General features: G+C 43.4%; 1 protein-coding gene across 1 annotated transcript in view; it reads right to left on the bottom strand.

Annotated features, from left to right (window-relative positions):
- LOC143773646 (cadherin-related family member 3-like) overlaps positions 1-26,167 on the bottom strand; it is a 70,706-nt gene that overhangs the window by 21,702 nt on the left and 22,837 nt on the right. The window contains exons 7-8 of the mRNA XM_077261041.1: positions 14,035-14,215; positions 12,702-12,861 (exon numbers count right to left, since the gene is read on the bottom strand). Of these exons, the coding sequence (XP_077117156.1) occupies positions 12,702-12,861; positions 14,035-14,215 (341 nt within the window). The remainder of the gene's footprint in view (positions 1-12,701; positions 12,862-14,034; positions 14,216-26,167) is intronic.

The following is a 26,167-nucleotide window of genomic DNA, read 5'->3' as shown; positions in this document are numbered from 1 at the left end:
TGTACTCCTTGCTTAAACTGCAGTCTTCAGCCTTTTTTTTTTCCTCTCCTCTTAATCTCTGAATGGCTTTGGTTACACCTGTTTGAATCATGGATCCACAGAGTTTGGTTGCAGGTCTGAATAACCTGGCTACAAAGGTCCAGAACTTACAAGATTTTGTTATACGTGCTCCAATGTCTGAACCTAAGATCCCTATGCCTGAATTTTTTACCGGAGACAGATCCCGTTTTTTGAATTTCAGAGAGAATTGTAAATTGTTTTTGTCTCTGAAATCTCACTCTGCTGGTGATCCTGCGCAACAGGTTAAAATTGTTATTTCTCTATTACGGGGTGACCCACAAAGTTGGGCATTTGCATTGTCGCCAGGGGATCCTGCGTTATTAAATGTAGATGCGTTTTTTCTGGCTTTGGGGTTGCTTTATGAAGAACCTAATTTAGAGATTTTGGCTGAGAAAGCCTTGATAGCTCTTTCTCAAGGGCAAGATGAAGCTGAGATATACTGCCAAAAATTTCGTAAATGGTCGGTGCTTACTAAATGGAATGAGTGCGCTCTAGCAGCTAATTTCAGAGAAGGTCTCTCTGATGCCGTGAAGGATGTCATGGTGGGGTTCCCTGTGCCTACAGGTCTGAATGATGCCATGAAATTGGCTATCCAGATTGATCGGCGTTTACGGGAGCGCAAATCTGTGCACCATATGGCGGTATCTTCTGAGCAAAAATCTGTGCACCATATGGCGGTATCTTTTGAGCAAAAACCTGTGCACCATATGGCGGTATCTTCTGAGCAAAAACCTGTGCACCATATGGCGGTATCTTTTGAGCAAAAACCTGTGCATCATTTGGCGGTGACCTCTGAAAAGGCACCAGAGCATATGCAATGCGATAGTGTATTGTCTAGAGGCGAACGACAGAATTACAGGCGCAAAAATGGGTTGTGCTTCTATTGTGGAGATCCAGCTCATGTTATATCAGCATGCTCTAAACGCATAAAGAAGGTTGATAAAAAGGTTGATAAATCTTTTTCTATGGGTACCTTGCAGTCTAAATTTCTTTTGTCCGTGACATTGATTTGTACTTTATCATCTGTTACTGTGGATGCTTATGTGGATTCTGGCGCCGCTCTGAGTCTCATGGATTGGTCCTTTGCCAAGCGTTGTGGGTTTGATTTAGAGCCTCTGGAGGTTTCTATTCCCTTAAAGGGTATTGATTCTACACCTTTGGCTAGCAATAAACCACAATATTGGACACAAGTGACTATGCATCTGTCCCCAGACCATCAGGAGATTATTCGTTTCCTTGTGTTATATAATCTACATGACGTATTAGTACTTGGATTACCATGGTTACAAATTCATAATCCAGTCTTGGACTGGAGATCAATGTCTGTGCTGAGCTGGGGATGTCAGGGGATTCATGGGGATGCACCTTTGGTTCCCATTTCTTCATCTACTCCCTCTGAGATCCCAGCATTTCTGTCAGATTTTTATGATGTCTTTCAGGAGCCTAAAACTGATTCTCTCCCTCCTCACAGAGAGTGTGACTGCGCTATTGAGTTGATTCCCGGTAGTAAATTTCCTAAGGGTCGCTTGTTTAATTTGTCTGTACCTGAACATACTGCTATGCGGGAGTATATCAGAGAATCTTTGGAAAAGGGTCATATTCGCCCCTCTTTGTCTCCACTGGGGGCAGGGTTTTTCTTTGTGGGTAAAAAGGATGGTTCTTTGAGACCTTGTATCGACTATCGACTTCTGAATAAGATTACAGTTAAATACCAGTATCCGTTACCTTTACTGACTGATCTTTTTGCTCGCATAAAGGGGGCGAAGTGGTTCACTAAGATCGATCTACGTGGTGCGTATAATTTGGTGCGGATTAAGCAGGGGGATGAGTGGAAGACCGCATTTAATACGCCTGAAGGCCATTTTGAGTATTTGGTAATGCCTTTCGGTCTCGCGAATGCCCCTTCCGTTTTTCAGTCCTTTATGCACGATATTTTCCGTGAATATCTGGATAAATTTATGATTGTGTATTTGGATGATATTTTGATTTTTTCGGAGGACTGGGAATCTCATGTTCAACAGGTCAGGAGAGTTTTTCAGGTTTTACGAGCTAATTCTCTATTTGTGAAGGGCTCAAAGTGTATTTTTGGGGTTCAGAGAATTTCCTTTTTGGGATATATTTTTTCCCCTTCATCTATGGAGATGGACCCTGTTAAGGTTCAGGCTATTTGTGATTGGGTACAACCTACTTCTCTAAAGAGTCTTCAGAAATTCTTGGGATTTGCTAATTTCTATCGCCAATTCATAGCGGGTTTTTCTGCCATTGCTAAACCTTTGACTGATTTGACCAAGAAGGGTGCTGATGTTGCTAATTGGTCCTCTGCGGCTGTGGAGGCCTTTCGGGAGCTTAAGCGCCGCTTTTCTTCTGCTCCTGTGTTGCACCAGCCTGATGTTTCGCTCCCGTTCCAGGTTGAAGTAGATGCTTCCGAGATCGGAGCAGGTGCAGTTTTGTCGCAGAAAGGTCCTGACTGCTCAGTGATGAGACCATGTGCGTTTTTCTCTCGAAAGTTTTCGCCCGCTGAGCGAAATTATGATGTTGGAAATCGGGAGCTCTTGGCCATGAAGTGGGCATTTGAGGAGTGGCGTCATTGGCTTGAGGGTGCTAGACACCAGGTGGTGGTCTTGACTGACCACAAAAATCTAATTTATCTTGAGTCAGCCAGGCGTCTGAATCCTAGACAGGCGCGCTGGTCGTTGTTTTTCTCTCGATTTAACTTTGTGGTTTCATATCTGCCTGGGTCTAAGAATGTGAGGGCGGATGCCCTCTCTAGGAGTTTTGAGCCTGACTCGCCTGGTGATTCCAAACCTACTGGCATCCTGAAGGATGGGGTGATATTGTCAGCTGTCTCCCCAGACCTGCGGCGCTCTTTGCAGGAGTTTCAGGTGGATAGGCCTGATCGCTGTCCGCCTGGTAGATTGTTTGTCCCTGATGACTGGACCAGTAGAGTTATTTCGGAGGTTCACTCTTCCGCGTTGGCAGGTCATCCTGGAATTTTTGGCACCAGGGATCTGGTATCTAGGTCCTTCTGGTGGCCTTCCTTGTCTCGAGATGTACGTATTTTTGTGCAGTCTTGTGATGTTTGTGCTCGGGCTAAGCCCTGCTGTTCCCGGGCCAGCGGGTTGTTGTTGCCCTTGCCTATTCCTAAGAGGCCTTGGACGCACATCTCTATGGACTTTATTTCTGACCTTCCTGTTTCTCGTAGGATGTCCGTCATCTGGGTGGTGTGTGACCGTTTTTCCAAGATGGTTCACTTGGTACCTTTGCCCAAATTGCCCTCCTCCCCTGAGCTGGTCCCTCTATTTTTTCAGAATGTTGTGCGTTTGCATGGTATTCCTGAGAATATAGTGTCTGACAGGGGTACTCAGTTTGTGTCTAGATTTTGGCGGGCGTTCTGTGGGAGGATGGGCATCGACTTGTCTTTTTCGTCTGCATTCCATCCTCAGACTAATGGCCAGACTGAGCGTACTAATCAGACCTTGGAGACTTACTTGAGGTGTTTTGTGTCCGCTGATCAGGACGATTGGCTTGATTTTTTGCCATTGGCAGAGTTTGCCCTTAACAATCGGGCCAGTTCTGCCACTTTGGTTTCTCCATTTTTTTGTAATTCAGGGTTTCACCCTCGCTTTTCGTCCGGTCAATTGGAGTCTTCGGATTGTCCTGGAGTAGATGCTGTGGTTGATAGAATGCATCAGATTTGGGGACAGGTTGTGGACAATCTGAAGTTGTCCCGGGAGAAGACTCAACAGTTCACTAATCGTCATCGGCGTGTCTGTCCTCGTCTTTGTGTTGGGGACCTGGTTTGGTTGTCTTCTCGATTTGTTCCTATGAAGGTCTCGTCTCCTAAGTTTAAGCCTCGGTTTATCGGCCCTTATAGGATTCTGGAGGTTCTCAATCCTGTGTCCTTTCGTTTGGACCTCCCAGCATCTTTTACTATTCATAATGTTTTTCATCGGTCATTGTTGCGGAGGTATGAGGTGCCGGTTGTTCCGTCTGCTGATCCTCCTGCTCCTGTGCTGGTTGAGGGTGAGTTGGAGTATGTGGTGGAAAAGATCTTGGACTCCCGTGTTTCCAGACGGAAACTTCAGTATCTGGTTAAGTGGAAAGGCTATGGTCAGGAGGATAATTCTTGGGTGACAGCATCTGATGTTCATGCTCCTGATTTGGTTCGTGCATTTCATAGTGCTCATCCAGATCGCCCTGGTGGTTCTGGTGAGGGTTCGGTGCCCCCTCCTTAAGGGGGGGGGTACTGTTGTGAATTCTGTTTGTGGGCTCCCCCGGTGGTGTTTTATGGTAGTGCCACTTATTTGCCTTCTTCTATCCTTGATCACCTGTTGACACCCATTAGGGGAGTTTCCTATTTAAGGCTGCTTGGCTGCTGGTCTGATGCCGGCCAACAATGTATCAGTAGCATTCTGTTGCATTCTCCTGCCTCAAGATCCTGTTCAGCTAAGTTGAATTTAGTTTCTAGTTTATTCTATTTTTGTCCAGCTATTTGCAATGTGACTCTCTGTAGCTGGAAGCTCTCGTGGACTGGAATTGCCACTCCAGTGGCATGAGTTGTCACTGGAGTTTTAAAGTAATTTCAGGATGGTGTTTTTGAGTAGTGTTTTGAAGTTGACCGTGAAGTGACTCTTTCCTGTACTTCTGCTATCTAGTAAGCGGACCTCACTGTGCTAAATCTGCTGTTCATCCTACGTGTGTCTTTTCCTCTTGACTCACCGTCAATATCTGTGGGGGGCTGCTATCTCCTTTTGGGGTTCATCTCTGGAGGTAAGGCAGGCCTGTATATTCCTCTGATAGGGGTAGTTAGATCTCCGGCTGGCGCGTGGTGTCTAGGGCATCGTAGGAAACACTCCCCGGCTACTTCCAGTGTCGTGTCAGGTTCAGGTCACGGTCACTTTAGTTCCCATCACCCGAGAGCTAGTCCGTTGTTATTTTGATTTCCCTGCCATTGGGAAAATCATAACAGAGCCCCCTCCCTGCGCGATGCTTCCCTGCACCGCCGGCACATCGCGATCATGTTTGATCGCGGTGTGCCGGGGGTTAATGTGCCGGGGGCGGTCCGTGACCGCTCCTGGCAGATAGTGCCGGATGTCAGCTGCGATAGGCAGCTGACACCCGGCCGCGATCGGCCGCGCTCCCCCCGTGAGCACCGCCGATCGCGCTGGACGTACTATCCCGTCGGCAGTCATACGGGCCCACCCCACCTCGACGGGATAGTACGTCGGATGTCAGGAAGGGGTTATATTTTTCTCGGAATGTTGGCGCTATTTAAATTACTCTATGGAACTCTGCCATTGTTCTCGGAATGTTGGTGTTATTTAAATTACTCTATGGCACTCTGCCATTGTTCTCGGAATGTTGGCGTTATTTAAATTACTCTCGGAATGTTGGCGTTATTTAAATTACTCTGCGGAACGCTCCTTTTGTTCTCGGAATGTTGGCACTATTTAAATTACTCTGCGGAACTCTTCCATTGTTCTCGGAATGTTGACGTAACTTAAATTACTCTGCAGAACTCTCCCATTGTTCTCGGAATGTCGGTCTTATTTAAATTATTCTGCGGAACTCTCTCATTGTTCTCGGAATGTTAGTGTTATTTAAATTACTCTGCAGAACTCTCCCATTGTTCTCGGACTGTTGGCATTATTTAAATTACTCTGCGGAACTCTCCCATTGTTCTCGGAATGTTGGCGTTATTGAAATTACTCTGCGGAACTCTCCCATTGTTCTCGGAATGTTATTGTGATTTAAATTACTCTGCGGAACTCTCCCATTGTTCTCGGAATGTTGGTGTTATTTAAATTACTCTGCGGAACTCTCCCATTGTTCTCGGAATGTTGGTGTTATTTAAATTACTCTGCAGAACTCTCCCATTGTTCTTGGAATGTTGGCGTTATTTAAATTACTCTCGGATTGTTGGCGCTATTTAAATTACTCTGCGGAACTTTCCCATTGTTCTCGGAATGTTGGCGTCATTTAAATTTTTCTCGGAATGTTGGCCCTATTTAAATTACTCTATGGAACTCTGCCATTGTTCTCGGAATGTTGGTGTTATTTAAATTACTCTATGGAACTCTGCCATTGTTCTCGGAATGTTGGCGTTATTTAAATTACTCTCGGAATGTTGGCGTTATTTAAATTACTCTGCGGAACTCTTCCATTGTTCTCAGAATGTTGACGTAACTTAAATTACTCTGCAGAACTCTCCCATTGTTCTCGGAATGTCGGTCTTATTTAAATTATTCTGCATAACTCTCTCATTGTTCTCGGAATGTTAGCGTTATTTAAATTACTCTGCAGAACTCTCCCATTGTTCTCGGACTGTTGGCATTATTTAAATTACTCTGCGGAACTCTCCCATTGTTCTCGGAATGTTGGCGTTATTGAAATTACTCTGCGGAACTCTCCCATTGTTCTCGGAATGTTATTGTGATTTAAATTACTCTGTGGAACTCTCCCATTCTTCTCGGAATGTTGGCATTATTTAAATTACTCTGCTCAACTCTCCCATTGTTCTTGGAATGTTGGTTTTATTTAAATTACTCTTAAGAACTCTCCCATTGTTTTCGGAATGTTGACGTTATTTAAATTACTCTGTGTTACTCTCCCATTGTTCTCGGAATGTTGTTGTGATTTAAATTACTCAGCGGAACTCTCCAATTCTTCTCGGAATGTTATTGTGATTTAAATTACTCTGCGGAACTCTCCCATTGTTCTCGGAATGTTGGTGTTATTTAAATTACTCTGCGGAACTCTCCCATTGTTCTCGGAATGTTGGTGTTATTTAAATTACTCTGCGGAACTCTCCCATTGTTCTTGGAATGTTTGCGTTATTTAAATTACTCTTGGATTCTTGGCGCTATTTAAATTACTCTGCGGAACTTTCCCATTGTTCTCGGAATGTTGGCGTCATTTAAATTTTTCTCGGAATGTTGGCGCTATTTAAATTACTCTATGGAACTCTGCCATTGTTCTCGGAATGTTGGTGTTATTTAAATTACTCTATGGAACTCTGCCATTGTTCTCGGAATGTTGGCGTTATTTAAATTACTCTCGGAATGTTGGCGTTATTTAAATTACTCTGCGGAATGCTCCTTTTGTTCTCGGAATGTTGGCACTATTTAAATTACTCTGCGGAACTCTTTCATTGTTCTCGGAATGTTGACGTAACTTAAATTACTCTGCAGAACTCTCCCATTGTTCTCGGAATGTCGGTCTTATTTAAATTATTCTGCGGAACTCTCTCATTGTTCTCGGAATGTTAGCGTTATTTAAATTACTCTGCAGAACTCTCCCATTGTTCTCGGACTGTTGGCATTATTTAAATTACTCTGCGGAACTCTCCCATTGTTCTCGGAATGTTGGCGTTATTGAAATTACTCTGCGGAACTCTCCCATTGTTCTCGGAATGTTATTGTGATTTAAATTACTCTGTGGAACTCTCCCATTCTTCTCGGAATGTTGGCATTATTTAAATTACTCTGCTCAACTCTCCCATTGTTCTTGGAATGTTGGTTTTATTTAAATTACTCTGCAGAACTCTCCCATTGTTCTCGGAATGTTGACGTTATTTAATTTACTCTGTGTTACTCTCCCATTGTTCTCGGAATGTTGTTGTGATTTAAATTACTCAGCGGAACTCTCCAATTCTTCTCGGAATGTTGGCATTATTTAAAATACTCTGCGGAACTGTCCCATTGTTCTCGGAATGTTGGCGTTATTTAAATTGTTCTCGGAATGTTGGCACTATTTAAATTACTCTGCGGAACTCTCCCATTGTTCTAGGAATGTTGGCGTCATTTAAATTGTTCTCTGAATGTTGGCGTTATTTAAATTACTCTGCTGAACTCTCCCATTGTTCTCGGAATGTTGGCGTTATTTAAATTACTCTCGGAATGTTGGCATTATTTAAATTACACTGTGGAACTCTCCCATTGTTCTCGGAATGTTGGCATTATTTAAATTGTTCTCAGAATGTTGGCGCTATTTAAATTACTCTGCGGAACTCTCCCATTGTTCTCGGAATGTTGGCGTCATTTAAATTTTTCTCGGAATGTTGGCGTTATGTAAGTTACTCTGCTGAACTCTCCCATTGTTCTCGGAATATTGGGGTTATTTAAATTGTTCTCGGAATGTTGGCACTATTTAAATTACTCTGCGGAACTCTCCCATTGTTCTAGGAATGATGGCGTCATTTAAATTGTTCTCAGAATGTTGGCGTTATTTAAATTACTCTCGGATTGTTGGTGCTATTTAAATTACTCTGCGGAACTCTCCCTTTGTTCTCGGAATGTTGGCACTATTTAAATTACTCTGCGGAACTCTCCCATTGTTCTCAGAATGTTGACGTTACTTAAATTACTCTGCAGAACTCTCCCATTGTTCTCGGAATGTTGGTCTTATTTAAATTATTCTGCGGAACTCTCTCATTGTTCTCGGAATGTTGGCGTTATTTAAATTACTCTGCAGAACTCTGCCATTGTTCTCGGAATGTTGGCGTTATTTAAATTACTCTGTGGAACTCTCCCATTGTTTGCGGAATGTTGGCTTTATTGAAATTACTCTGCGGAACTCTCCCATTGTTCTCGGAATATTGGAGTTATTTAAATTACTCTATGGAACTCTGCCATTGTTCTCGGAATGTTGGTGTTTTTTAAAATACTCTATGGAACTCTGCCATTGTTCTCAGAATTTTATTGTAATTTAAATTACTCTGCAGAACTCTCCCATTGTTCTCGGAATGCTGGCGTTATTGAAATTACTCTGCGGAACTCTCCCATTGTTCTCAGAATGTTATTGTGATTTAAATTACTCTGTGGAACTCTCCCATTCTTCTCGGAATGTTGGCATTATTTAAATTACTCTGCTAAACTCTCCAATTGTTCTTGGAATGTTGGTTTTATTTAAATTACTCTGCAGAACTCTCCCATTGTTCTCGGAATGTTGACGTTATTTAAATTACTCTGTGGAACTCTCCCATTGTTCTCGGAATGTTGTTGTGATTTAAATTACTCAGCGGAACTCTCCCATTGTTCTTGGAATGTTATTGTGATTTAAATTACTCTGCGGAACTCTCCCATTGTTCTCGGAATGTTGGTGTTATTTAAATTACTCTGCGGAACTCTCCCATTGTTCTTGGAATGTTGGCGTTATTTAAATTACTCTCGGATTGTTGGCGCTATTTAAATTACTCTGCGGAACTCTCCCATTGTTCTCGGAATGTTGGCATTATTTAAAATGTTCTTGGAATGTTGGCGCTATTTAAATTACTCTGCGGAACTTTCCCATTGTTCTCGGAATGTTGGCGTCATTTAAATTTTTCTCGGAATGTTGGCGCTATTTAAATTACTCTATGGAACTCTGCCATTGTTCTCGGAATGTTGGTGTTATTTAAATTACTCTATGGAACTCTGCCATTGTTCTCAGAATGTTGGCGTTATTTAAATTACTCTCGGAATGTTGGTGTTATTTAAATTACTCTGCGGAACGCTCCTTTTGTTCTCGGAATGTTGGCACTATTTAAATTACTCTGCGGAACTCTTCCATTGTTCTCGGAATGTTGACGTAACTTAAATTACTCTGCAGAACTCTCCCATTGTTCTCGGAATGTCGGTCTTATTTAAATTATTCTGCGGAACTCTCTCATTGTTCTCGGAATGTTAGTGTTATTTAAATTACTCTGCAGAACTCTCCCATTGTTCTCGGACTGTTGGCATTATTTAAATTACTCTGCGGAACTCTCCCATTGTTCTCGGAATGTTGGCGTTATTGAAATTACTCTGCGGAACTCTCCCATTGTTCTCGGAATGTTATTGTGATTTAAATTACTCTGTGGAACTCTCCCATTCTTCTCGGAATGTTGGCATTATTTAAATTACTCTGCAGAACTCTCCCATTGTTCTTGGAATGTTAGTTTTATTTAAATTACTCTGCAGAACTCTCCCATTGTTCTCGGAATGTTGACGTTATTTAAATTACTCTGTGTTACTCTCCCATTGTTCTCGGAATGTTGGTTTTATTTAAATTACTCTGCAGAACTCTCCCATTTTTTCTCGGAATGTTGGCATTATTTAAATTACTCTGCAGAACTCTCCCATTTTTTCTCGGAATGTTGGCACTATTTAAATTACTCTGCGGAACTCTCCCATTGTTCTCGGAATGTTGGCGTCATTTAAATTTTTCTCGGAATGTTGGCGTTATTTAAGTTACTCTGCTGAACTCTCCCATTCTTCTCAGAATGTTGGCATTATTTAAATTACTCTCGGATTGTTGGCGCTATTTAAATTACTCTGCGGAACTCTCCCATTGTTCTTGGAATGTTGGCATTATTTAAAATGTTCTCGGAATGTTGGCGCTATTTAAATTACTCTGCGGAACTCTCCCATTGTTCTCGGAATGTTGGCATCATTTAAATTTTTCTCGGAATGTTGGCGCTATTTAAATTACTCTATGGAACTCTGCCATTGTTCTCGGAATGTTGGTGTTATTTAAATTACTCTATGGAACTCTGCCATTGTTCTCGGAATGTTGGCATTATTTAAATTACTCTCGGAATGTTGGCGTTATTTAAATTACTCTGCGGAACTCTCCCTTTGTTCTCGGAATGTTGGCACTATTTAAATTACTCTGCGGAACTCTCCCATTGTTCTCAGAATATTGACGTTACTTAAATTACTCTGCAGAACTCTCCCATTGTTCTCGGAATGTTGGTCTTATTTAAATTATTCTGTGGAACTCTCTCATTGTTCTCGGAATGTTGGCGTTATTTAAATTACTCTGCAGAACTCTGCCATTGTTCTCGGAATGTTGGCGTTATTTAAATTACTCTGCGGAACTCTCCCATTGTTTGCGGAATGTTGGCGTTATTGAAATTACTCTGCGGAACTCTCCCATTGTTCTCGGAATATTGGCGTTATTTAAATTACTCTATGGAACTCTGCCATTGTTCTCGGAATGTTAGTGTTTTTTAAAATACTCTATGGAACTCTGCCATTGTTCTCGGAATTTTATTGTAATTTAAATTACTCTGCAGAACTCTCCCATTGTTCTCGGAATGTTGGCGTTATTGAAATTACTCTGCGGAACTCTCCCATTGTTCTCGGAATGTTATTGTGATTTAAATTACTTTGTGGAACTCTCCCATTCTTCTCGGAATGTTGGCATTATTTAAATTACTCTGCTCAACTCTCCCATTGTTCTTGGAATGTTGGTTTTATTTAAATTACTCTGCAGAACTCTCCCATTGTTCTCAGAATGTTGACGTTATTTAAATTACTCTGTGGAACTCTCCCATTGTTCTCGGAATGTTGTTGTGATTTAAATTACTCAGCGGAACTCTCCCATTGTTCTTGGAATGTTATTGTGATTTAAATTACTCTGCGGAACTCTCCCATTGTTCTCGGAATGTTGGTGTTATTTAAATTACTCTGCGGAACTCTCCCATTGTTCTTGGAATGTTGGCGTTATTTAAATTACTCTCGGATTGTTGGCGCTATTTAAATTACTCTGCGGAACTCTCCCATTGTTCTCGGAATGTTGGCATTATTTAAAATGTTCTCGGAATGTTGGCGCTGTTTAAATTACTCTGCGGAACTTTCCCATTGTTCTCGGAATGTTGGCTTCATTTAATTTTTTCTCAGAATGTTGGCGCTATTTAAATTACTCTATGGAACTCTGCCATTGTTCTCGGAATGTTGGTGTTATTTAAATTACTCTATGGAACTCTGCCATTGTTCTCGGAATGTTGGCGTTATTTAAATTACTCTCGGAATGTTGGCGTTATTTAAATTACTCTGCGGAACGCTCCTTTTGTTCTCGGAATGTTGGCACTATTTAAATTACTCTGCGGAACTCTTCCATTGTTCTTGGAATGTTGACATAACTTAAATTACTCTGCAGAACTCTCCCATTGTTCTCGGAATGTCGGTCTTATTTAAATTATTCTGCGGAACTCTCTCATTGTTCTCGGAATGTTAGCGTTATTTAAATTACTCTGAAGAACTCTCCCATTGTTCTCGGACTGTTGGCATTATTTAAATTACTCTGCGGAACTCTCCCATTGTTCTCAGAATGTTGGCGTTATTGAAATTACTCTGAGGAACTCTCCCATTGTTCTCGGAATGTTATTGTGATTTAAATTACTCTGTGGAACTCTCCCATTCTTCTCGGAATGTTGGCATTATTTAAATTACTCTGCTCAACTCTCCCATTGTTCTTGGAATGTTGGTTTTATTTAAAAAGGAATGTGAAATATAAAGGAACCATTTATGCTTTTTATTCATAAGACCTTTCTACATTTCTACAGCTGCAATATAATAATAAATCTGCATCAGTAAAATAATTTATGCTAATATGCTCCAATGCAAAATTTGCAAAGTACCCCAGCCAACCACCATGGTTTAATGGCAGAGTCCCTACTGGGCGCGTAATCATTCTATTTGCCTCAGACATTAGAATTAAAAGGTGCAAATTCTACCTCTGAACCAACCAATTGTAGCTAGTAGTTGAAGTGTGTGACTAATTATTTGACTTGCACGTTTTATTGCATTTTTATTTTTTATTTTACTTTCAAGAAGCTGTAATAATTGGTTGTCATATTGAAAGATAACTGTGCACTGTTCATATTATATTTAACTCACGATAATTGTATTGCCAATGAGAGTGAACTTTTTTGCTGAAAACTCATCCAAAGGATTCATCTTATAACTGAGAACATTATTTGGCTCCTCTATGTCTTTATCCACACACAAAATTTGCAGCAACGGGCTGTTTATGGCAGTTGTTTCAGCAACTTGAATCCTAATAGAAATCAAAGACATAGTAAAGTACATAATATTCACAGTAAATATGATATATATATATATATATATATATATATATATATATATATATATATATATATATGTATATATATAAAAAACTGATCGTAGTACTAGTGGCAATTGCTGGCTACCGATGCCAAGACAAAGACATATTCTATAACATCAACTTAACTGATTTGCCCACTACCTTGATAATGATATCAGTCATAAATATCAAATCATTGGGGTCTGACACACTGCAACCCAATGGCAGTTGTGTAGGACCAAAATTCTGTACACTGGCCATTGCTGAGAACCGAAGGTCAGCTTCTATTCAGTTGATATGTTAATTTTTATCTTCCTCAAAGACTGAGGAACTTATCTGGCTTTGGTTATTTTAAAATACTTCTGAAACTTTAAGAGAAGAAACGTGAGTTTATAGAGCTCCTCGGTCAAAGATTTTGCTGTTAATCCTGGCCATTGCAAGACCAAGATCATTACAAAATTGCTTTATGGAGAACCTGCCCTACCATCTGACCAAATAAGGACAAATAACACATGTGTATATGTTTTCTATAATGTTAAAGTGAGATTATTCAAATGAAGAAAGTGTAGGGGTCTGGTATGGGGTCTACATTTCTAGTTGTAGTTCAAACTATGGGGTGTGTTCTAAAGGGTTTTGGTCTTGAGTTTTGCTTGGGTTCCTTATTCATAGGTTATTCTAGGGTCTGTATTACTATAGGGGAATGTTGTGTATTTAATAGTGTTAGCAATAGTGCTGGGTATTGTGACACACGTCGCTTCTGGAATGGCGCCATGCCAATTCCCAGTGCTATTGCTAATACTATGCTCCTGGTCACCCATCCAGCAATCAGTTCTGATGAAGGTCCAATGTAGGACCGAAACATTAATTTAATACAGATTGCCTATCAAATACTTTATCTATTTTTCACCACAACCTTCTGAATGCCAAACTTTCTCTACTATATAACTTATGGGTTGGAACCCTACTTGGGCACCTCTTCGCACTACAGGAGTGCCGTATAGCTACCAGCAATTCATTAGACAATTGCACATGATTAAAGTTGTATGTACTGATGTTTAACAGTATGGCTGCATTATAGTACCTGCTGTTTGTAATCAGTTGAATAGAATTGAATCTTGTACTCACATGTTGGGGTAGCCTTCACATTGTGGATAGTTATCATTAACATCAATTAGTCTCACTGTTAGTTCTGCTGCTGTTATATGAACTCTGTCATTATCAAATGCATGGACGATTAATCTCTGCTCATGAACAATATTCGGATCTTCATAGTCTAATACATAGGCTATTTTGATTTCTCCAGAATCTGACATATAAAAAGTTGAAAGTTGAAAATTTTTTTTCAAAATGAATATATTTTTCAGACAATTAGACAATAGAATATCATTTACCATATATACTCGAGTATAAGCCAACCCGAGTATAATCCAAGGCACCTAATTTTGCCAGAGAAAACTGGGTAAGCTTATTGACTCGAGTATAAGTTGGGTCTGAATTGTCCCCAATCCCTGTCCTGCTATGCATGACTCCCCTGTCTCTGTCCTGCTATGCATGGCTTCCCTTGCCACTGTCCTGCTATGCGTGGCTCACCCTCCTTCCTGTCCTGGTATGCCTGGCTCCCCCATCCTGCCCTGGCATGCATGGCTCACCCCCATCCTGTCCTGGTATGCGTGGCTCCCCCTTTCCTGTGTTGATATGTGTGGCTCCCCCATCCCATTTTGTATGCATGGCTACCCTGGTCCCGTCATATGCATGGCTCCCCTGGTCCCGTTGTTGTATGCATGGCTCCCTGTCCCGTCGTTGTATGCGTGACTCCCTCTATCCCAGTATGCACTGTCACTGTACGCAATAAGCGAAATGAATTTTCATTTCTCTTTAGCCGCTGCACAGTTACAGCCACAGCCACCGGCTCCTGCCACTGTTCTGCCGATCCCCCTCCCCAGCCAGCTTTCTTGCAAATGACTCGTGTATAAGCCAAGGGGGGCATTTTCAGCACAAAAAATCTATTGAAAAATTCAGCTTATACTTGAGTATATATGGTAATCAGTTCATATTAAACCACTGCAAAGAGGACAATTTTTTTTTTTGCATTCAACTCTCCTTTCCTGCAACATAGAATATTATGGTAATTGATATCCAAGCAGAGAGCTTGCTATGCATACTTAATGATAGTGAGATATTTCAATAATCTCATGCACTCTACTTAGGCAGCATGGGCTCAGTGATTAGCACTGTAGTTTGCAGTGCTGGGGTTCAAATTCCACCAGGAATAACAACTGCAAGGAGTTTGTTTGTTCTTCCCTTATATGCATGAGTTTATTTTGGGTGTTCTAGTTTCAACTTCAACACACTTATAGGGGGACAGTGATTATGTCTGTAAATCGATGTGAAATCAATGGTGCTATACAAGTGAGTGAAAATACAAATATAATTGCCAAATAGTTCCTCCTGCTAACTCAGGAAGTTGTTAAGATTTTCACATATATAGCTCTGGCAAAAATTAAGAGACCACTGCACTCTTTTATAAACATTAGGGTTGAGCGAAACGGATCGTTCATTTTCATAAGTCGCCGACTTTTGGCAAAGTCGGCGTCTCATGAAACCCGACCCAATCCCTGTGTGGGGTCGGCCATGCGGTACGCGATCTTGGCGCCAAAGTCGCGTTTCGTATGACGCGTTTAGCGCCATTTTTTCAGCCAATGAAGGAGTGTGGGCAGAGTGATGACATAGGGGTTAGGGGCGTGTACGCCTATCATCATTGTATCGCTTGTGCGCAGTAGGGATTTGCAATGTGTAAAACGAAATTTTCGGGGCTGGGATGGAGGGGAGAGAGAGAGAGAGAGAGAGAGAGAGAGAAAAAAAAAATCCCCATTGACGTGCATAAGGTTTCGTGTTCTGGCCGATCCTCGACTTTTCGCAGTAATCGGCCGATTTCGCCCGACTCGACTTTTCAAAAAGTCGGGTTTCGCGAAACATGACTCGACCCTAAAAAAGTCAAAGTCGCTCAACCCTAATAAACATCTGCTTCTCTACATGTCTGACAGCCATTCCATTCCTGTGCCACTTGAATTCCAAAAAAACCACCATAAGAGGAAAAACCTCCACTATTCTAGACAAAAAAACACCAGTACACAGGCAGAGATGCTTACCTGTCCAAGGCCTCCAAAACAATTGCACTAGCCAAGGTACAGCGGACCCAAGTTAAGATGGCAGATACACAGGTGCAATAATACCGATAAGGCAGCCACCCTACAATCAGGAATAATTATCAGTATTATTGTATCTGCCAGTTGAATTCCAACCAGAGTACATCTGATTCTACTTAATGGGCTTCTGATTAGGTGATCAACTGAACCCAATCTTATTTAATGAAGGAAAGTATAAAACCACTGCTGTGGTCTTCACAATCTTCTTGCAATAGGAAAAGCTGGATGGCCAAACAAGTGCTAGTAATATCCCAAAAGTAATAGGAATGAAAAAATAACTTTTAACCATGCCAAAGGAGTTCAAAAGAAAAGTCTTGAGTGAGGAAAAGAAGGGCTCAATTCTGGCTTTACTATCAGAGGGATACAGTTAGCGTCATGTTGCCTCCATCCTTAAAATTTTCAGTCCAATACAACAAGGTCAAGCAGCAAACATTGGGGACAGAAAAGATAAAGACCATCAGAGGGCAAAGGGACTCTCCACTGACTGGGATGACAGTCATCTTATTCAAATGTCACTCAGCAACTGCAGGATGACATCAAGTGACCTACAAAAGGAATGGCAAATGGCAGCTGGGGTGAAGTGCACGGCAAGAACAGTGCATAAGAGGCTCCTAGAGGCAGGGCTCAAGTCATGTAAAGCTATAAAAAAGCATTTCATCAATGAGAAGCAAAGGAGAGCCAGGCTGAAGTTTGACAAAGACCATAAGGATTGGACCATAGAGGACTGGAGTAAGATAATCTTCTCTGATGAGTCTAATTTTCAGCTTTGCCCAACACCTGGTTGTCTAATAGTTAGAGGGAGACCTGGAGAGGCGTACAAGACACAGCGTCTTGCAAACACTCTGAAACTTGGTGGAGGATCGGTGATGATCTGGGAATGCTTCATCAAGGCTGGAATTGGGCAGGCTAATCTTTGTGAAGGACGGATGAATCAAGCCACATACAAGGTTATCCTGGAAAAACAGTTGATTCCTTCTGCTCAGGCAATGTTCCCCAACTCTGAGGACTGTTTTTTCCAGCAGGACAATGCACCATGCCACACAGCTAGGTCAGTCAATGTGTGGATGAGGGACCCCCACATCAAAATCCTGTCATGGCCAGCCCAATCTCCAGACCTGGACCCCATTGAAAACCTCTGGAATGTAGTCAAGAGGAATATGGATAGTCACAAGCCATGAAACAAAGAAGAACTGCATATATTTTTGCACCAAGAGTGGCATAAAGTCACCCAAAAGCAGCGTGAAAGACTGGCGGAAAACATGCCAAGACGCATGAAAGCTGTGATTAAAAATCATGGATATTCCACAAAATATTGATTTCTGAACCCTTCCTAAATTAAAACATTAGTATTGTTGTTTCTAAATGATTATGAACTTGCTTTCTTTGCACTTTTTGAGGTCTGCAGGACTGCATTTTTTTTTTTGTAATTTTGAGCCATTTCTCATTTTCAGAAAATAAATACAAAATGTATTGCTTGGAAGTTCGGATACATGTTGTCAGTAGTTTATAGAATAAAAGAATAATTTACATTTTACTCAAAAATATAAACATAAAGAGAAAAATAAGACAAACTGAAAATTTTACAGTGGTCTCTTAATTTTTGCCAGAGCTGTATGTATCTTCAGACATAAAAGTTCTGTGTCAGAAGATAATTGTGGTGGTGGTGGTGGGTTGTAAATAGTGATGAGCGAGTGTACTTGTTGCTCGGGTTTTCCCGAGCACACTCGGGTGACCTCTGAGTATTTGTTAGTGTTCGTGGATTTAGTTTTCATCACAGCAGCTGAATGATTTACAGCTATTATCCAGGCTGAGTACATGTGGGGATCAGGGCCGGACTGGCCAGCTGGCAATTCTGGCAAATGTCAGAAGGGCCTGTCTGGTCATGGGCTGCCTTGTCTGCTACGTTATTAACAGAATCTGTGTTCTCAAGACCCCCATACTGTTAAGAGTTGTGATGGAGCACCAAGTTGCTGACTCCGTCACTTACCCCAGCAGCCATGGGTATCATTAGAAATATTGGTCTTTTGGTAAATCTTCCTTTCCTCCATACAGGGTAATATTAGTAATATATCCCATCTGGTTCTTGGAGACGGGGACAACACGGGCCTGTGTGATTTCAAATGCCAGAACTGAATTTCAGCCCCAGCCGTACCTGGTGGGGATTGCCTGGTTGCTAGGGAATCCCCACATATATTCAAGCTGGCTAATAGCTGTAAATCCTGCTGCTGAGGCGATGAAAACATAATCTCCGAGCAGTCATAAATACTCAGAGACCACCTGTGCATGCTCGGGAAAACCCGAGCAACGAGTACGCTCGCTCATCACTAGGGTTGAGCGACTTTCATCTTTTTAAGATCGAGTCGGGTTTTGTGAAACCCGACTTTGTCCAGAGTCGAGTCGAGTGCAGTCGGCCGATCATCGCTAAAAGTCGGGGATCGACCGAAACACGAAACCCAATGCAAGTCAATGGGGAAGCATAGTCGGCAGTGAGTGGAGGCCAGGAAAACACCTACAGTGCCCATTTTAATGCCAAAAACATCCATTCTTGTTTCTGAAGCTTGTCAATCTTAATTAACTTTATAATAATAGTTGGGCATTGGAACTTGGGGGTCATTTGGCAAAAGTTGTGGGGGGTAGTGCTGGTTCAAGGTTTTAGTGGGCCCAGGAAACGTGGACTACGTCACGGCGGTGGAGAAGGGAGAGGTAAGTATTTCAACGTTGCAAGTGCTGTGATCCTGAGCAAGCAGGGGGGCCCACTCGTTCGCATTGGCACTGGCACAGGGCCCCTCAAAGTACAGCGGTGTGTTTGCACGGCGGGGGCGCCTCCCACCAGCAGCGACACTTTTGCGTACTCTGAGGGGCCCTGTGCCAGTGACGTCGCCAACGAGTATGCCCCCCCACCTGATGAAGGAACCTGCATTTTCAGCTGCACCCTCCTCTTTGTCCCTGTGTAAGGTGGTATAACATGCGGGAAGGGGAACCTTACTTTCAGCAGGGTCAGATTCTGGTTGTGTAGAGTGCAAGGGGAATGTAGTGGTCTAGGTCAATGTACCAGCAGACTCATCTAGCAGTGGCTGGGCAATGGGCAGGATGAGGAGGAAAGAGATATAGGGCCAAAGAATAAAGTAGGCTAAATGCAGTTCAAAATTTGTAACAGGACTAAACAGGCGGCATTGCTTTGTTCAGTGGAGTAGTAAACCCAGGAGCAGCAGACACTGTTTTAAGGGCCCAACCACACTAGTAGGCCAAATGCAGTTTAATATCTGCTACTGTACGCCAAAAGCCAGAAGGTTGAAGCTCAGCTTTATTCAGTTGAGGAAAAACACCAGGGAGGGGCAGACACCATTAGTAGGCCGTAACCAAAGTTGAAGGCCAAATGCAGTTTAATATCTGATACTATAGGCCGAAAGCCAGAAGGTTGAAGTTCAGCTATATTCAGTTGAGGAAAAACACCAGGGAGGGGCAGACACCGTTAGTAGGCCCTAACCACCAATTTTTTAAAAAACAGCACTTAATGAGAGCCAGAAGGTTGAAGCTCAGCTTTATTCAGTTGAGGAAAAACACCAGGGAGGGGCAGACACCGTTAGTAGGCCCTAACCACCAATTTTTTAAAAAACAGCACTTAATGAGAGCCAGAAGGTTGAAGCTCAGCTTTATTCAGTTGAGGAAAAACACCAGGGAGGGGCAGACACCGTTAGTAGGCCGTAACCAAAGTTGAAGGCCAGATGCAGTTTAATATCTGATACTATAGGCTCGAAAGCCAGAAGGTTGAAGCTCAGCTTTATTCAGTAGAGGAAAAACACCAGGGAGGGGCAGACACCGTTAGTAGGCCGTAACCAAAGTTGAAGGCCAAATGCAGTTTAATATCTGATACTATAGGCCGAAAGCCAGAAGGTTGAAGCTCAGCTTTATTCAGTTGAGGAAAAACACCAGGGAGGGGCAGACACCGTTAGTAGGCCGTAACCAAAGTTGAAGGCCAAATGCAGTTTAATATCTGATACTATAGGCCTAAAGCCAGAAGGTTGAAGCTCAGCTTTATTCAGTTGAGGAAAAACACCAGGGAGGGGCAGACACCGTTAGTAGGCCGTAACCAAAGTTGAAGGCCAAATGCAGTTTAATATCTGATACTATAGGCCGAAAGCCAGAAGGTTGAAGCTCAGCTTTATTCAGTTGAGGAAAAACACCAGGGAGGGGCAGACACCGTTAGTAGGCCCTAACCACCAATTTTTTAAAAAACAGCACTTAATGAGAGCCAGAAGGTTGAAGCTCAGCTTTATTCAGTTGAGGGAAAACACCAGGGAGGGGCAGACACCGTTAGTAGGCCCTAACCACCAATTTTTTAAAAAACAGCACTTAATGAGAGCCAGAAGGTTGAAGCTCAGCTTTATTCAGTTGAGGAAAAACACCAGGGAGGGGCAGACACCGTTAGTAGGCCGTAACCAAAGTTGAAGGCCAAATGCAGTTTAATATCTGATACTATAGGCCGAAAGCCAGAAAGTTGAAGCTCAGCTTTATTCAGTTGAGGAAAAACACCAGGGAGGGGCAGACACCGTTAGTAGGCCCTAACCACCAATTTTTTAAACAACAGCACTTAATGAGAGCCAGAAGGTTGAAGCTCAGCTTTATTCAGTTGAGGGAAAACACCAGGGAGGGGCAGACACCGTTAGTAGGCCCTAACCACCAATTTTTAAAAAAACAGCACTTAATGAGAGCCAGAAGGTTGAAGCTCAGCTTTATTCAGTTGAGGAAAAACACCAGGGAGGGGCAGACACCGTTAGTAGGCCATAACCAAAGTTGAAGGCCAAATGCAGTTTAATATCTGATACTATAGGCCGAAAGCCAGAAGGTTGAAGCTCAGCTTTATTCAGTTGAGGAAAAACACCAGGGAGGGGCAGACACCGTTAGTAGGCCGTAACCAAAGTTGAAGGCCAAATGCAGTTTAATATCTGATACTATAGGCCGAAAGCCAGAAGGTTGAAGCTCAGCTTTATTCAGTTGAGGAAAAACACCAGGGAGGGGCAGACACCGTTAGTAGGCCCTAACCACCAATTTTTTAAAAAACAGCACTTAATGAGAGCCAGAAGGTTGAAGCTCAGCTTTATTCAGTTGAGGGAAAACACCAGGGAGGGGCAGACACCGTTAGTAGGCCCTAAACACCAATTTTTTTTAAAAAACAGCACTTAATGAGAGCCAGAAGGTTGAAGCTCAGCTTTATTCAGTTGAGGGAAAACACCAGGGAGGGGCAGACACCGTTAGTAGGCCCTAAACACCAATTTTTTAAAAAACAGCACTTAATGAGAGCCAGAAGGTTGAAGCTCAGCTTTATTCAGTTGAGGAAAAACACCAGGGAGGGGCAGACACCGTTAGTAGGCCGTAACCAAAGTTGAAGGCCAAATGCAGTTTAATATCTGATACTATAGGCCGAAAGCCAGAAGGTTGAAGCTCAGCTTTATTCAGTTGAGGAAAAACACCAGGGAGGGGCAGACACCGATAGTAGGCCCTAACCACCAATTTTTTAAAAAACAGCACTTAATGAGAGCCAGAAGGTTGAAGCTCAGCTTTATTCAGTTGAGGAAAAACACCAGGGAGGGGCAGACACCGTTAGTAGGCCGTAACCAAAGTTGAAGGCCAAATGCAGTTTAATATCTGATACTATAGGCCGAAAGCCAGAAGGTTGAAGCTCAGCTTTATTCAGTTGAGGATAAACACCAGGGAGGGGCAGACACCGTTAGTAGGCCCTAACCACCAATTTTTTAAAAAACAGCACTTAATGAGAGCCAGAAGGTTGAAGCTCAGCTTTATTCAGTTGAGGAAAAACACCAGGGAGGGGCAGACACCGTTAGTAGGCACCAACCACCAATTTTTGGTTAAAAAAGCACTTAATGAGAGCCTGAAGGTTGAAGCTCAGATTTAGACAGTGGAGGACAATTTGAATTAGGGACTGCAGACAGACTTAGTAGGCTGTCCCCTGTGGACCATGCATCCACCACATTAACCCATTGCGCCGTAATGGACACGTAACCTTCCGTGGCCATGCCTACAGGTCCATGCGTCTGTTGTCAGGTGCACCTTTGTACTCACAGATTGCCAGAGTGCATGGACAATGCTGTCTTTTACATGCTGGTGGAGGGTTGGGATGGCTTTTCTAGAAAAGAAGTGCCGACTGGGTAGCTCGTAGCGTGGTACAGCGTAGTCCATCATGGCTTTATTAATATTAAATAAAATATATAAATAGGCTCTATGAACTTTTAAATAGGTTCCAGGGGTACACGGGCAGCATTGGTGTGGTCAGTGGAGGAGTATTGCAAGGAGTGACCGCAGACAGGCTAACGAAGGCCTAAAATAACAAAAAATAGGCTCATGGCATTTTTAAATAGGTTACATGGATACACAGGCAGCATTGTGGTCAGCGGAGGAGGATTGCAAGGAGTGACCGCAGACAGGCTAACGAAGGCCTAAAATAACAAAAAATAGGCTCATGGCAGTTTTAAATAGGTTACATGGATACACAGGCAGCATTGTGGTCAGCGGAGGAGTATTGCAAGGAGTGACCGCAGACAGGCTAACGAAGGCCTAAAATATAAAAAAATAGGCTCATGGCATTTTTAAATAGGTTACATGGATACACAGGCAGCATTGTGGTCAGCGGAGGAGTATTGCAAGGAGTGACCGCAGACAGGCTAACGAAGGCCTAAAATAACAAAAAATAGGCTCATGGCAGTTTTAAATAGGTTACATGGATACACAGGCAGCATTGTGGTCAGCGGAGGAGTATTGCAAGGAGTGACCACAGACAGGCTAACGAAGGCCTAACATAACAAAAAATAGGCTCATGGCAGTTTTAAATCAGTTACATGGATACACAGGCAGCATTGTGGTCAGCGGAGGAGGATTGCAAGGAGTGTCTGACACAGTTAGTACTCACAAAAAATAAATAGATGTTAATGTCTCGCAAAACAACAACAACAACAAAAAAAAGGTGGCATACTTAGGTACAGGGGTGGGCTCATCTGCTGAGTTCTGACAAAGTAATTTGGCAGTAACTTAGTATTTACTGGTGTCAATATAGGACACTGACCCAGACTACTTTAACTAGCATCATAGATGTCAACAAATTGGTATTGTCAGTGCCAGGCATTGAATGATGTCAGCGCATAGACTAAACATTGGTGGAGCTGTGCGAGATAATTTTGCACGTGGTAGAGCACAGTTTGAGCTGGGGGGTGGGGGAACTCTCTTGTGGCTGGCGGTACCATCCCAGGGCCCCTCATGTTACAACGGTGTGTCTGATGTTGGGTGCGCACCACCACCGCCAGAGACACTACATTGTACTATGAGGGACCCAGTGGCAGTGCCGTCGACCAAAAGCGGGCACACCCACCTCTTCAGACAAACAGCACTGTAACGGGTGCTTGAGACAAGTGTCGAGACCACGGCCCCGTGGGGGGAGTTTTCCCATTGGGGGAGGTGTAAACATGTCGTATGCTGGACAAACAGCTGCTGCAAATTAAGAGATTGGAACACTCAGTAAGACCAGTCCACAAGCAAGACCTTTTATAGGAAAGCTAGGTGTCAGCCGGGAAAGGTGGGGCAAAATAATTTGAAATCCAGGAGTGGTTCATTTTAATGAAGGTGAGATCATCCACATTTTGAGTAGCCAGACGAGTCCTTTTTTCGGTTAATATTGAACCAGCAGCACTGAATACTCTTTCTGATAGCACACTAGCTGCTGGGCAAGCAAGCTCCTGCAATGCATATTCTGCCAATTCAGGCAAGGTGTCTATTTTGGATGCCCAGTAATCAAATGGGAATGACGCTTGAGGGAGAACATCGATAAGGGATGAAAAATAGTTAGTAACCATACTGGACAAATGTTGTCTCCTGTCACTTTGAATAGATGCTGCAGTACCTGTCCTGTCTGCAGTCATTGCGAAATCACTCCACAACCTGGTCAGAAAACCCCTCTGTCCAACGCCACTTCTGATCTGTGCACCTCTAACACCTCTGCCCTGTAGCCCCCTGCAGCTTGTGTGAGAACCATCACCGGCGCTGTGTGCTGGGAATGCCTGAATCAAACGGTCTACAAGAGTAGCTTGTTTGGTTGCTAATATTTGTTCGAGGTTCTCATGTGGCATAATATTTTGCAATTTGCCTTTATAGCGAGGGTCAAGGATGCAGGCCAACCAGTAATCGTCATCGCTCATCATTTTAATAATGCGTGTGTCCTTTTTGAGGATACGTAAGGCATAATCCGCCATGTGGGCCAAAGTTCCAGTTGTCAAATCTGCGGTTGTGCTGGTTTGAGGGGCAGTTACAGGCAAATCTACGTCACTTGTCTCCCTTAAAAAAACAGAACCCGGCCTTGCAACGCCACTAATTTCTGTTGGCCCAGGAGAAGCTTCCTCATTAAAAAAGTACTCATCCCCATCATCCTCCTCGTCCTCCTCCTCCTCTTCGCCCGCTACCGCGTCCTCTACACGGCCCTGACCAGACAATGGCTGACTGTCATCAAGGCTTTCCTCTTCCTCGGCTGCAGACGCCTGCTCCTTTATGTGCGTCAAACTTTGCATCAGCAGACGCATTAGGGGGATGCTCATGCTTATTATGGCGTTGTCTGCACTAACCAGCCATGTGCATTCCTCAAAACACTGAAGGACTTGACACAGGTCTTGTAGCTTCGACCACTGCACACCTGACAACTCCATGTCTGCCATCCAACTGCCTGCCCGTGTATCCTCCCACAAATACATAACAGCATGCCTCTGTTCGCACACTCTCTGAAGCATGTGCAGTGTGGAGTTCCACCTTGTTGCAACGTCGATGATTAGGCGATGCTGAGGAAGGTTCAAAGAACGCTGATAGTTCTGCATACGGCTGGCGAACGGCGGATATGCGAGCAAAGTCTGCGCACTTTGAGGAGCAGGTCGGGTAACCCCGGATAACTTTTCAGGAAGCACTGCACCACCAGGTTTAAGGTGTGAGCCAGGCAAGGAATGTGTTTCAGTTGGGAAAGGGCTATGGCAGCCATGAAATTCCTTCCGTTATCACTCACTACCTTGCCTGCCTCAAGATGTACAGTGCCCAGCCATGACTGAGTTTCTTGGTGCAAGAACTCGGACAGAACTTCCGCGGTGTGTCTGTTGTCGCCCAAACACTTCATTGCCAATACAGCCTGCTGACGCTTGCCACTAGCTGTCCCATAATGGCACACCTGGTGTGCAACAGTGGCAGATGCGGATGGAGTGGATGTGCGACTGCGGTCTGTGGACGAGCTCTCGCTTCTGCAGGAGGAGGAGGAAGAGGAGGAGGGGGGGCGAATGCCTAGAGCCAACTCTTTCCTTGACCGTGGGCTAGGCAGAACTGTACCAATATTGCTGTCCCCTGTGGACCCTGCATCCACCACATTCACCCAGTGTGCCATGATGGACACGTAACGTCCCTGGCCATGCCTACTGGTCCATGCATCTGTTGTCAGGTGCACCTTTGCAGTCACAGACTGCCTGAGTGCATGGACGATGCGGTCTTTAACATGCTGTTGGAGGGCTGGGATGGCTTTTCTAGAAAAGAAGTGCCAACTGGGTAGCTCGTAGCGTGGTACAGCGTAGTCCATCAGTGCTTTGAAAGCTTCGCTTTCAACTAACCGGTAGGGCATCATCTCTAATGAGATTAGTCCAGCAATGTGGGCGTTCAAACCCTGTGTACGCGGATGCGCAGATGAGTACTTCCTTTTCCTAACAAGAGTCTCATGTAGGGTGAGCTGGACTGGAGAGCTGGAGATCGTGGAACTAGCGGTGGTGCCGGTGGACATGGGTGAGTGACAGAGGGTTGGAGATGTTATTCTTGCCGGTGCCCTACATGCAGTGTTTCCTACTGCAAACCTGGTGATTCCCTGACTGCTTTGGCCTGGCGACGAAAGCTGCACACATACTGCAGGTGGTGCGGGAAATGGTGGGTTTACAGTGAGGGAAGGGATGCTTCATTGGCCGAGGGTGCTGCAACCTTTAGGGATGTTTGGTAGTTAGTCCAGGCTTGCAAATGCATGGTGGATAAAT

Source organism: Ranitomeya variabilis, chromosome 5 (assembly GCF_051348905.1).
Source record: "Ranitomeya variabilis isolate aRanVar5 chromosome 5, aRanVar5.hap1, whole genome shotgun sequence".
Taxonomy (NCBI): domain Eukaryota; kingdom Metazoa; phylum Chordata; class Amphibia; order Anura; family Dendrobatidae; genus Ranitomeya; species Ranitomeya variabilis.
This window is presented reverse-complemented; position numbering and strand designations above follow the sequence as displayed.